This window comes from Scomber scombrus, chromosome 1 (genome assembly GCF_963691925.1).
Source record: "Scomber scombrus chromosome 1, fScoSco1.1, whole genome shotgun sequence".
Classification (NCBI taxonomy): domain Eukaryota; kingdom Metazoa; phylum Chordata; class Actinopteri; order Scombriformes; family Scombridae; genus Scomber; species Scomber scombrus.
In genome coordinates this window covers 5,826,768-5,840,742 of record NC_084970.1, presented here as the reverse complement: position 1 = coordinate 5,840,742, position 13,975 = coordinate 5,826,768, and the positions used below count along the sequence as shown (strand labels likewise).

The 13,975-nt window shown below is 39.3% G+C and overlaps 1 protein-coding gene across 1 annotated transcript in view; it reads left to right on the top strand.

The window, feature by feature from the left end:
- mtss1lb (MTSS I-BAR domain containing 2b) overlaps positions 1–13,975 on the top strand; it is a 68,633-nt gene that overhangs the window by 40,992 nt on the left and 13,666 nt on the right. The window contains exons 4-6 of the mRNA XM_062419630.1: positions 7,670–7,754; positions 8,485–8,576; positions 9,895–9,969. Of these exons, the coding sequence (XP_062275614.1) occupies positions 7,670–7,754; positions 8,485–8,576; positions 9,895–9,969 (252 nt within the window). The remainder of the gene's footprint in view (positions 1–7,669; positions 7,755–8,484; positions 8,577–9,894; positions 9,970–13,975) is intronic.

Here is a 13,975-nt window from a genome sequence, read left to right as displayed (position 1 = left end):
GCCTATGACAGCAGGTGATCCTGGAGAGTCTGTTTAATTTATTATCCCACCCTGTGTATAAATAAAAAAAGACTGGCTAGATGAAGAGATTTGTGTTCTTTTTGTTGTTGCGACACCTCTTCATAATGATTTATTAATGCTGTGTGCTGCCCGAGGTGACCGAGGACAGAACTGACTGGCCGTGGAAATCAACCAGACTGGACCAGAACATTGATTGTTCAGGTTTATCATAGCGGACATTCATCTGGGTCACTCTCTCCAGCGTGATAGGTCACTAAGGACAGTGTCTGATAAGCAGAAGCATTAAAAAGCAGCAGGGCTCACTGCCAAGAACCTTAATGCAAAATATGATCGATAGGCAAACAAATCATACCTTTCAAAAATCCTGTGCTAACTGAGGAAGATAAGAATGTTCTTGTTGAATAAAAACATAGTTGTCCATCTGGGAAAATTGGACAAAAAAAGAAAATTATTCAGAAAAAGAGAAACCAAAAAATATATATTTATGAGTTTGTTGTCACACAGATATTGTATTCTACGTTTTTTTTTTTTTTTTTAGCCTTGACAGTGTGCGTCAGTTCAGCTGTCAGTGCCAATCTTATCCCCTGTCACCATGGCAATAGCAGTTGGGGTGGAGAGACGTGTTTTGACAGGAAATGACCTCGCCCTGACCTTCTGACTGATGTCATGGGTCCACAGAGGGGGTCAGTGGTCAAAGCTGGCATGTTAGAGAGAGAGAGAGAGAGTGTGTGTGTGTGTGTGTGTGTGTGTGTTCGTTTGAATTTCATTAGACTGGAGGAATTTCTGACTGGCAGGATAACTTGCAGCTCCAATCCCTTTGAAGCCTTTTGGAGCTTTCCTAATATGTCTTATTTGACAGAATGTCTTATTTGACTTTTATTTTTAAACACAATATGGATGTAGAATCACATTACATTTGCTAAAGTGACATGTGGCACTTGTCCTTTCCAGGAGGTATCCAATATTTACAATTATAAAAATGTTTTAAGGTTAAAATGACGACAATCCTGTAAGATATTCTTACTTGATGAGTCAGTGAATCAACTAATGCTCCTTCAAACCATCATTCATCTCACAAATATTGCTTTTTTGAGGTTGGTTTTACATTTCATTCAAAATTGCTTTGTGAAAAAGTCAGAAAACTAAGCTGGAAATATACTTGATGCAATGGTTATGAAGTCTACTGCAGATACAGATTCAGCGTGGGTTCTACCCCCATCACAACACTAGACTCATGTATTGTTCAAGACTGAGACATATCATAATTATATTCCCATCACTATTTCATTTACTGGAAAAGTCTTTTTTGACTTTGCTTGAAGGCTGCTAAGAAGAAGCGGGGTCTATTTTTCAACTTGTGTAATGTGCTTCATCGCCAAATACCATCGCTCACAATTCTACCTGCTCACCGCATTGTTCAACTACATTATTAATTAGTAAACCTAATGAGGCTTTACATTGTTACCGCTCATTTTCTCCTCAATCAAAATCCTTCCAAACCACAGCTTCTTGTGGCTCAAGTATAATGTTTCATGCTGTAATGCATTCCTTCAGCATGCGGTATTGGAGGTTTGCGGTGCAGCGTTTACACTGGAATACTCTTCAGCGTGTGGAGATGCTGTTGTATCAGAGACTGATGACTTGTTTTGGTCAGGGTGACTGGCTGCCTGGTTGTCTGGGAAGCTCAATCTCAGACTCGGTTTCACAGTGAGAAGAGAATCTAGGCCTCATGAATAATTCTGCTTCATCTGGCGCTGCTATGACTGCAGTCTGCCTGCCTCTGCCCATCTTCCCCTCTTTAATCTGTCTCCTCATCACCTCCTTCTTTGCCCTTCTTTGTCTCTGCCTGCCATGTCTTCCTTTTGGTCTCTCTGTCTTATCCTTTTATTGTTGCTGTGTCACCGTCGAGATGCTGGCGTCAGGGGGGAACAGATGGGCGGTTGCCGCAGACGTCTGTAACCCTGGCAACCGCAGCCTCACCTGCTTTGGCATTAAGCCTGATTCCTTGTTATGCTACCCAAGACACAAAAACACTGTTATACCTGACTCAATCCTCCTCATATTACTTTCTTTATCCTCTCCCCTTAATCATAGCCAGTATTTCATATGTTATGAAACTGGTTAGTGTGTATATGTGGTTTATTATTATTTATCTACTTCTGTACTAATCTACTATGACTTGTCTGTGCATTTGTTGCGGTTATACCTGATCTCTTCTTCCATATACTGTAATTGCCATTATCACTTACAATGACACTGCATATCAATTAGCATCTGCTAATGCACAGAGGCTTAGCAAGGATTTAAAACAACATAACTAACTGGACTTAACAAGGATATTACATATTTAATCTCTGTCACATGTAAAGGAAGACATGACTTGCTAGTCAACAATATAAGGTCACGCACCTTACTATCTGTGAGGATGCATAAACATTTAGGTTGTGTCTTCCATGTTCAAATTGTGCATTTGCTTTTTCAGTGTGCTTTCAAACCTTATAGTTCACACAGTAGTGTAGTAGTTACACAGTGCGTGTGCGCGTGTTTTCGTCACCTAACATGTAGAAAAACAAGAGCTACATAATCATGTCAAGTATACACACACACACATGCATGCATATAGATGCACTTAGATATGTCAGATGTGTGACTATTATAACTTAAACCATTCACTTTCAGTTTTGCGCGTTTGCTTGCATTGCGCAGCAGAGACACAGAGGCTGACGAATCCCTCTGCAAGATTATAGATAATAGTTGCCATGGAGATGCACTGGTGGGAAGGCCACAGAGCCCCCAGGCAGAGAGAGAAAGAGGGAGAGAGAGAGAGAGAGAGAGAGAGAGAGAGAGAGAGAGAGAGAGAGAGAGAGAGAGAGAGAGAGAGAGAGAGAGAGAGAGGAGAGAGAGAGGGAGAGAGAGAGAGAGAGAGAGAGAGCATACTGTCATTAGAAAGCAGACTGTTTAAAGAATCTCATTGATATTTCCTGGGAAAGAAATAGTATACGAAAGCTGTGTGTGTGTGTGTGTGTGTGTGTGTGCGTGTGTGTGTGCGTGCGTGTGTGCGTGCGTGCGTGTGTTTGTGTAACTGTAATAGTAATACCTGGAATCATGATATTAGCAGGAAACACTCCAGGTATCTAAAATATTAATCACAGACATCAGGTATGCTGTTACTTGGCTGGTAGCTTAGAAAGTCATGACAGGAGTCAAATAAGCTCCTGCTTGGGTGTCATGTATACTGCATGTGCAGCCCACACTGAACTGCAACACTTTCATGCTTATCCTTGAGGGACCTTTTACAGTGAAAGGCATTCTGGGAAATGTAGGAAAAAACTGACTTAAAGTATGTGATAGTGTGATAATGTGATTCCTGTTCTCCATCAGAAGATATTTCTATTTGCAATCTATTTGATCTATGTTTGAAAATTTCAACCTGTATTCAGAGAAAACAAAAAAAGACAGTAAAATCCCTGTATTGGTGCGTGTGTGTGTGTGTGTGTTCATGCATGCATGTGTGTTGGTTTATCCGTTCCCACTCTCTCAGCTCTAAGCCCTTCCGGTTTTCACAGCGAGCTTTCTCTCTTTGTGTGTGTGTGTGTGTGTGTGTGTGTGTGTGGTATTCCCTCTCTCGCACTCTCTCGTTCACTCTCTCATACGGTGTAGTTCAGACATTTGTTTCCCAAGCAGCAGACAATTTGACCTTAGCAACAAACATTCTGATTCTCACCTTAGCAACAGACCAAGATCTACGCTGTCATGGAAACGGTAACAGCTCTGTCAGTTAAGTCAGTTGCTAGGTGACGAGGAAGAATTGTTACTTTGCCATTCATCGGGCAGGCTTTGTAACACTTTGCCTGGTTTGTGACTAAACATGATCACATATGTTCTATGACTTTAGCCATATATGTAGAGAATATACACACACAGTCAGGTCTACACCATTTGACAAAGGTGACATATACAGTATTCTAAAATAATGGCTTCACACCTAGTTTAAATGTTTTTAATGTTATTACATTGTTGTAACTGTCAGGCATGTTGTGACTAATTGCACCAATCCTATTAATACATATTATGTATAGCACTGCACTGGTTGGACCAACATTAATGCTTAATTAGCTCAGGTAACAAAAAGCAGCATATTTGTTTCACACTATGTAACTGACATGTAGCATTTTATAATAAAATAATGGTTTGGTTTGTCATGTGTTTTGTAATGGATGTGATTAATTGTATCACTTATAGCAAATCTGTGAGACTGCAAAGTATACCTTTATCTGGGTGAGTCTCTCCCACACACACACACACACACACACACACTCACATAAACACATATTTTTCACAGTCAGGAAACAGATCAAAAGCAGGAAAAGGCAGAGCGAGTGAGGTGAAGAGGAAGGAAAAGGAGTGAAGTTATATATCCCTGTGGGGAGTCCCTCCTTCTCTCTGTAGGACAGATAGACAAAAAGAAAGCAGGTAGGACAGAACAGGGGGGGGTTATCTCTGAATAACTTGCACAATATTTATTTTTAATCCTGTAGTGTTGTAATACTTTATTTAAAAATGTTAGGAGTAGAGGACAACCCTCACAATACGAAGAATTACTGTCCAACCACCAAATTAGTACGTAGTAGTAGTATTAAAACGTTAACAATGTAGTGTTTATATAGTTGTTTGTTCGCTCCATTGAACTTTGTGAGGAAGAGATGAATACATAAAAATGCAAAAATGTAACACCACTATATATACATATTTTGCTGCTGGCTGTGCAATGTTTGGTGCTAGGCATATAGTGTACAGTTGGTTTAGAGAGGTTAAAATGGGTTTGCCATTACAAGTACTGACATAGTCCATTGTTGACAAAATATTGATTATTGCAGCCTAAAATAATAAGAGCCAAGCCATTGTGGAAGGTTTTATTTAGAAGATGATACGCAACATATGACGTTTTGATGAAGTCGTTGGTCTCTCACCTTTCCTGTTAATTGCTTTACTTACAGTATGTAATAGCACAGCTGACCCTCATACACATAATTAAATACATTAAAAAATGCAGGTCTATTTTTAGTTTTTTTTCCCTCCAGATAAATAAAGTATAAAGATAAAATCCACAGTAAGGGAGATTAAAACTATTGGTAGGCCTCGTATGGTTCAAATAAAGTGCTAAAACTTGTTCATTTGCATTGAAAGCACATTATAATAACACACATTCACACAGTAGCTGTATTCCAGATGTGAGTAGTGTGTGTTCTGTCCCGCCCCTCATCTTGTTGTTGATCTCCTGTGGAGTCTAAGAGGCATGGTAATAACAGACAAACAGGAAGAGGACCATCATAAATGTAGAGATCAAACACACGCACACACACTTGGCTGTAACTCCACTCCCATGGTTCCCCTCTCCAGCAGCGAGCTCATTAAAATGTGCGAGGTGATCCCTCCTCATCCCCGCTCTCTCTCTCTCTCTCTCTCTCTCTCTTTCTCATCTCTCATCCCTCTCTTCCTCTCTTATTTCTTTCCCAATCTTCTTCTTTAAACACAAAATACATCACACGCTGCCTTTTTTTTTGTCAGTTTGGTGACTTTGCCTCACTCTGTCATCACATTTCTGTCGAGATGTGCTTATTGATTTGGGATTAGAGGACACTGTCAACACACAGTTCAAAATACTGCTTCAGTTGTATGTACTGATCGGCATGCATGGTGTATACTTGAAGTGCGCGTGTGTGTGTGTGTGTGTATGTGTGTGTGTGTGTGTGTGTGTGTGTGTGTGTGTGTGTGTGTGTGTGTGTGTATTTGGGGGATGGTGCCTCTGCTTTAATGAATGGTTGCTGGGTAGAACAGGAGGCGTGAGGGAGGAATTTGTTAATTATGAATGGAGTACTTCTCTCTGGATCTGAACAACACACAGTGTAAGTATCTGTTTGTGTGTGTGTGTGTGTGTGTGTGTGTGTGTGTGTGTGTGTGTTGTGTGTGTGTGTGTGTGTGTGTGTGTGTGTGTGTGTGTGTGTGTGTGTGTGTGTGTGTGTGTGTGTGTGTGTGTGTGTATGGGTATGTGGTAGCATATGTGAGAATGTGTCTTATGATTGTTTTAATCAAAGGGTTGCTGCTTTGAATCTACAGAATGACTGGTGAGGAAATTAAATGAGCAGTACTAATTGAGGTGCTCATGAGCAAGGCATTGTATCATTTATCAGACCATCACTTTTAAATTAGCCTGAAGATATGTCACAACCAGAGTTAGCCATTCTTACAATATAACAAGCACAAACAAATAAAGATAAATGGCACTTTCAATTTGTTCCTTTGTTCTATTAAACCTGCAGCGTGGGACAGTTTACATAGAAATAAACGTCCGTTAGATTTAAGCCCTTGACAAATGAGTTCACACAATGCTGATTAATCCACCACCAGATAAATCTCTTTGTATTTCACACTAAACAGAGATTTTAAATCTGGTGTCTGGTATGACAGACCCACAATGTATCCCAGAATACATTTTTTGCACCAACTGGCAGCAACATGGAGATTAAGCTGTTGTTATTTCCGGTGTAGGACTGTCAGTTTATTAAGTTTCAGTATTTTTTTCAATATATTTACTTGCTTGAGTGTAAAACCCATGACAAAATGCCATCTGGCCATCACATCTTAAATGAACTAATGTTATGAAGGATGAGGCTACATTGTTTGCAATTTGAATATTGTCAGATAACAACTGTGTGTTAAAGTTTCAGCTTTAAAAAACTAATGAGTTACTCGATTCCTTTACTTAACAAAATGGTCATATGAATGGCATCGCTGAAAAAAGCTGTATCCTCTTTATTCTGATCTTGTGCCCTTGAATTATTGCTAACCCTGTTTTTCAATCACTGGATTTTTTTTGTTTTGGATGAAAATATTAATCTGGCATTTCGGAATAACGGCCTTCCTCCCTGGGCACTCCCCTGCATTTTACTGTGTAAGCCTGTGTAAGCCCTTATGATAAACACTGTCTGTTGAGGAAATCCCATTTGGCTGCTGTTTAATCTGAATTTTCCAGTGTGTACATTTCGGTGGCAGCAGTGATTATGGTATTCGCTAGGCATGGTATACTGTAAAAGCCTTACCTCTGCGAGAAAAGTCTTTAAGTACATTGCATGAGAATGAAGTTATAATCAGGTTTTCTTGTAGGCTTTCCACCTGTGCAGCAGCAGCGGCAGCAGCAGCAGCAGCAGCTCTGAGCACCTTGTTTGGAAGTTAACAGTGTCTGCCATCACTTAAACTGACTTCAACTCCAGGGTCAGCTTTTTCCACATGGACCTACTCTGCCTTAAAATAGACTGGTGTTTACAGTTGCATGTTAGCTGCTCATGAATCTGGGTCCCTTAGCAGTTGGCTCTCACACAAACGCACACTCACGAGACGCTACTTTATTTGGACGAAGTCGGGAGTGTGTGTAGTATCTACAAGAGGCAGATCGTGTCTTGTGTAAATACTGGCTCAGTGTAAAAAGATACAAAGCCCCAGTAGTGTGTTCATTTGAAGTATACAATGCTTTTACCAGAATTTACTTGACACAGCACACTAATAGCTGTCATGTAAATATTGGTCTCAGCTTTGTGTGGTTTGTGTGTTTGTTTTTCACCCTATGAACCTAGCTGTTTTGTGTTTCCAGGGGCAACCAGAGATATTGGTTCAGCTCTGACCAGGATGTGCATGAGGCATCGCAGCATTGAGGCCAAACTTCGCCAGTTCACCAAGTAAGACACACATCCATCCGTCCCTGCTCCCTACCCTCAAGTCTTGATGAACCTCATGTGTTTTTTTGTAATGCTGACCTTGTTTTTTAGGGTCATGATAAGACAAATATTGACGTTTTGTTATCACATTGCAATGCTTTTGCATATTTAATTGAGTGTAAAAGAATACAACCACTGGCATGCAACATGGGCCACTCTGAAAACCACTCCAGGAGTCTTCAACCAGTCTGTCTTCTGTATTTTCCATCACTCTGCATAATGTCTAATGACTTTTCCATGGCAAAAGCTATTACATTGCTGGTGATGATAATGACGATAGTGATCTATGACCATGGTAATGACAGGAGTCATTTTGAAGGCTGAGTCTAAAAGCTATTGTGTGTCTGTGTATGTGTGCACATTCCCATAGTTCTGCATTCATGTGTGTGCATTTGTATCACGTATGTATGAATGTGCGAACAGGGACAAGTGTTCCAGATACTAAAACAGTGAATTGGAAAAACACATGGAGGAAATTTATGTAATGATCTCATTCCAGAAATATAGGTTTGTTATGTTCAGTGGGGCTCGGTGGTCGGGAGTGTAGAGTCGCTACTGCTCACAGCACTCTTCTCAATCTACCATACTGAGCTAGCACTCAGCATGTATTATGTATTATCAGAAAATGTTTTATAATTATAAATTGTTCCTTAATTTTTCTGTCCACTTCCCCTGTTTCTCTCTTTCACAGTGCTTTGATGGAGAGTCTGATCAATCCTCTCCAGGACAAGATTGAGGACTGGAAGAAGACCGCCAACCAGCTGGACAAGGATCATGCCAAAGGTACAAAAACATCCCAGTTTATGATGCAATTGCAAGAAACCAAACAAATACCAAGTTCCAGCCCTCGTTTTCCTCACTGAAGTGGCCTTAAACCTTAAATCCTTATGAGATACTGCTCTGAGGCTAAGTGACCACCGAGAAGTTTAGATAAATGAAAGTGGGATTCCTGTTTGATCACTGTGGTTAGATGGTTGATAGTAAATCCTTTAATTGTCAATTACCAGGAATAATCACTTAAACTCATGTCCTGTTATTTGTTGACTGAAAAAGCACTGTGTTAAAAAAAAAAAACGCAAGGTCTATGTTGGTCATGTTTCTACAGGTACCAGTAGAACAATGAAACACAATCCACTTGAAGACTTATCAGATGCCAAAACACTGCCAGCTGTTTGTAATACTATCACTTGGGATTTTACAGTTGAAAGCAAGTATCTAAGTAGTATCTACTAGGAATGGGTGCTTTGGCAAGTGCAGTGTGTTGACAGAAGCAGACTTTTTTTATTCTAGTTGGAAAACCCCTTGTATCGGGTCCTCCCATGTGCCAAACTACCGGTCTAACTGACAATATGAATAAAAAGGCTTCTATTTTTGCCATAGTGCTATTGTTGGTCAATGTACACCTGCAGTTCAGTTAATTTAGTTCAGATCAAGTAAAACACAACTAACTGAGAGAGCTGTAAGCATTAAGGCATCAGGACCGACAGGTAGATTGTGTTCATCTTTCATTGTCAGCACTACATGAATAAACATGTAAATGATGACGAACAAGTAGAAATCAATGGAAAAAGAATAGGAAACCAGTTTAACTGTGGACAAACGCCACAGCCAGATGCTGACACAAAGGCCTACATGTTAGCCTGGTCACTAGATCATCTTTTATAGATATAAACTTAACTTACAGGGCACGTATAAGGTTGTTGATATAACATAATAATATTAATCTGATGGTAGTTACATAGTAGTGCATTAAGGCAAAAACATATTTACAAAGACAAGAGTCTGTTTGAACTGAACCAAACAATTTAGATGTAAGAACTCTAAGACTTGTTTGTATGTTTAATAATATACTTTCTCAAGCTTTCTTGTAAGTCTTACTTATTTCAGACCTTCTGTGCTGATAGCCATAAAACTAAGGATAATGTTCAGGGCTAATCTGACTCTAGTCATCAAAGATCAGCCTTTATTAGTGAGCCCTTGGAAGCGTAACTCCAGAAAATGTTTTTATTTAAATCAATATTGTAAATGCAAGATAATATGAGTTCACAGAGAGGTCTGTACATCCCTGTTACTAAAGCATCTCTGTTGATCTTGTTTCAAGAGTACAAGAGGTCACGCCACGAGATCAAGAAGAAGTCATCTGACACCATGAAACTACAGAAGAAGGCTCGTAAAGGTAACAGTCAGCAGTTGGGCCCACACTGTAAATTGTAACGTGTTGTTTCAACTTAAAAATACGAGTGAAAGGGCTGCCTTAAAATTTCAAGTTAAGTGAAAGAAAATAATTTGTTATCTCGGTTAAATATTCCTTGTTGGGTAAACACCTGTGTTAGTTTGGGTTGATTTATCTTTCATAATTGATTTAACTCATTCAAGTAGTTGTTTGAATCTGAAATGGTCAGTTGTGTAAACCTTTGGTTTCAGTTAAGTTAACTTGGATTTGTCAATAGATTGAACTATTTAGGGTAGTTGTCTGAACTAGCAAATCTGTTTCATTTCAACTAAAATTGTGAGTTGTGTTAATCTTTTGTATCAGTTAACTTGACTTGGATTTATTAATTGATTGAACTGCTTGGTTGTTATTTGAATTTGCAAATCTATCTTAGTTTAATTAAAGTGTCAGGTCATTTGAATTAAATTAATCAATCATTTGAACTTATCCAAGATTTCTTTGAACTTTGAGCGTGTTTGCTTCAAAGAGAAATATGACAAAACAATTAACATGCAGCCAGTTAAATATTTATTGGAGCACACACCTGTCACGATTTACTGAACCTCCTTCAAATTTACAGCATTGCAAGCATTGTGACAATACTGCCATACAAGAGAACAAATGGCTTTACATAATGCTCATCTGGCTGTCACCAAAAATGAAAATGTTGTCAGTGGAGGGCCACAAAGATCAAGGATAACATTCTTTTTCAACACCACAGGACATATTTCAACATATTAAGACTTGCTCTAAGTCCTTCATACAATCAAAAACTGAACATTCCAAGTATCAATTTGTCGATACAAATAAATGAGTAGCTTTAGATGTGTAACATTTTCTTGAACTGCGCACATGCCTGTCACCATGAAACTGAAAATGTCAAATGCATAAATGTGCACACTACTCAGCATCTCACATTTGTTGAATTGAATTTTTCAACCAAATCCACTGGACTAATTGTTTAAATTGTTGTGTCTTGAATACAAAGACAACACTTTTTGATGCAAAATTGTCAAAAACCAGATAGAAATGGTGATAGAAGAATGATCGTGAAGATCTTCAAATAACTACAGTATACTGTATGGACCTTTGCAGATGAACTGAGTGTCATGGAAATAGGTCCATCTTTTGCCTTGAACATGGCACTTTGTAAACTGTCTGCAGGTCTATCTGTATGAAGACCATTTCTGCCTGTGAAAAGAGAAAAAATGTTCCCATGGTATTCAGGGGACGTTCTGACCCTCGTAATTTTTTACATTTTTAACTCAAATTTTAAATTTCATAATTTGGACATTTTCTCATCAATTTGACTTTTTTTTTAAACTCAAATTTGGCTCTGGGGAGGGGGGTCTTTTCTCTTTCACTGGCAGAAATGGTCTGCTGTGTTCCTGCTCATTTAACAGAAAATAGCATTAGCAAATGCTACAAAAAATAGACAGCAAAATATGAACTGACTTGAATACCAGACAATTTTAACATGAGTCCGGTGCTAGACAAGTCATCCGAGCACAATCTCACATGGTTTTCCGCAGGAGTCGGTTTCTGAAACCATGGACAAGTGAGGAACACTGTCCTCCACCGATGTTCATCAGGACTTTCTGAATGATCTCAAATGTGTACCTTAGTTCCTTTGGATAGTCTATGTTTAGAGAAAAAAGCAGACCCATCAGCAAAGCAATGGCACGTGGGATGTCCTTCAGTTCAGACAGGATCACTGCTTCCTCAAGGACCACAGCGGTGTCAATGATTTCTTCTCCATCCTTCACCATCACAACACCGACTTTCATCCCCTTTGTGAACGTGTCCTCTTCATCTGTGGCCTACAACACAAGATTTCAAATAAAGCAAAAATATCTTTAAATGTTCTATCATGTATATATGTTGGCATCTCAGACAGGATTACCATTTCAGACATGTCGATACCAATCATTAGCTGACTAAAGGGCCACAGAACAAAAAGTTCAATTTCGTGATTTGTGTAGAATGTGAATCAGTTTTATCTAAGCTGAACAGATCTTTTCAACCATTTTTGTGAAGGAATGGTGTGCATATTTTTGTCTAATACCTACAGAAAGCACATTACATAATTGTTTTTATAGGCATCACTATGCAGGCCCTACAAGTCATTGTAACTTAAAGCAGAAGTAAGTGATATATTTGTGTTAATATAAGTTTTAAATAGTTATATCTTCCGACAGCAATCACTTACATGGAGTGTTTGGACTGAAACACGGGTCTCTCAGTCCCTCTGCTCTGAGCCGAGGAGAAAACTTTTATCGTATCCTACAGTTTTTATCCAATGAGGAGAGAGAACGGCATGCAGGGCTGTGTGTGCAGCCAAGGGACGCCGTGAATGTGGTGACGTAGGGACGAGGACTGTTATGGTGCGTTCAAGGAAACTCGTAACTCGTGTTTTTCCGACCTGTGAAGTCGTACCAGTTTGATCTGGTACGAGTTCACGGGTCAGAAGTTACAAGTGGCCGTTATAGTGACTTTCACAGGTAAAACAGGTCGGAGAAACACGAGTGGGTTGCCTGGAACGCTACAAAGTCGTAAGTTGTGACTTGAAGCTGTAATTTACGGTTTCAAAAGCCTGCCTGGAACACAGCATTAGCCAAAACGACCGGATCGCTTACTTCTGCTTTAATTTATTCTTGACCACTGCAATAAAGTTAAACAATGTTTACCTCGACAGTCTTAAAAAAACCGGACGGATCCTCCTTGAGAAAGTGAGGAAGGCCCAGCAGAAGAACTGTCCTCTTGCGGTGTGTGGAGCTCTGTTAAAAAAGAAGAATGAAACAGTATTCAACAACTGGTATTTGGTATCACCTTGTAAACAATTAAGACCTCTCAAGTTAAAATAAGACATTAAGACTTTCTGCCAGCCACCTCGACATTAATAGATAGGACAAGTACAAATCAAATAATTTTTGTTTTTTTAAATTAGCTACTTGATGCAACAAAAAGCAGGTTTTAATGTCATGACTGACAGCTCAACTCTGCTCATGACTGAGTCTACCAGCTGTATGGGCAGAAACTTAAAACATTTGTATCTGTACTGTATATCAGGATCCTTCCTGATCTGCAGTACCATCACAAATATGGTGTGAAAGATGCTAACAACAAATGTGGGAGACATGGATGAGGAAAATATAATTTAACACTTACATCATCATTGAGACATCTCATCAACCTGTTCAGGCCCACTATGCCACTTTTTGCTTTGTACAGCTCAAGGAATCTTGCCAGATACTGGTCCAGCCCAGCAAAGAAGGAGCCCTTCAGATCAACAGATGTAAGGCGAGCAAATTCTGCTTCAATCTGTGGATAAAAAACAAAACAAAAAACAGTCAGAGTATGCTTTTAATTAATACTCAAACTGGACACTTTGGGGGGTATGCTAACTAGCATCTACTGTAGCTACTACACTGACAATGAATAAATACTTAATACAAACCCACTTCAAATAATCAAAACTATCTCCCATGCACTTATCAAAGACTAAGTTAGCTAAAAGTTAGCTTTAAAAGCATATCACCTTGTTAAACCACATAAACTCGACAGAAAAACAAAAGAAAACTCACCAAATACTTGTCGAATCGTTTTCTCCCCCACCGCTCTGTCTGTGTCGTCGGAATAAATCCTGAATTCACCGAGTGAAAGTTTTACCTCCGAAGAAACATGCAGTCGACGATGCCCTCCAACTTGCGTCCAAAATGGAGGAAGGGAGGAAAGGAGCACATGTTCACCTGCTCGCAGCTGCATTCCCACAATGCATTTCAAGAAAAGCGTGATGACGCAGGCGTTTTTATCTCCAAAGTCAAGTTGACTTACATTTCTAATTCAGTTGGGCCTGGATTTTCAAATTGGCATTTATTTTGTAGTTGAGACGTTTTTAACTAATAATTTCATGTTATTATAACAACCTCAGTAATCGTGTGTCCTAATGACATAGAATAATATGTTAAGA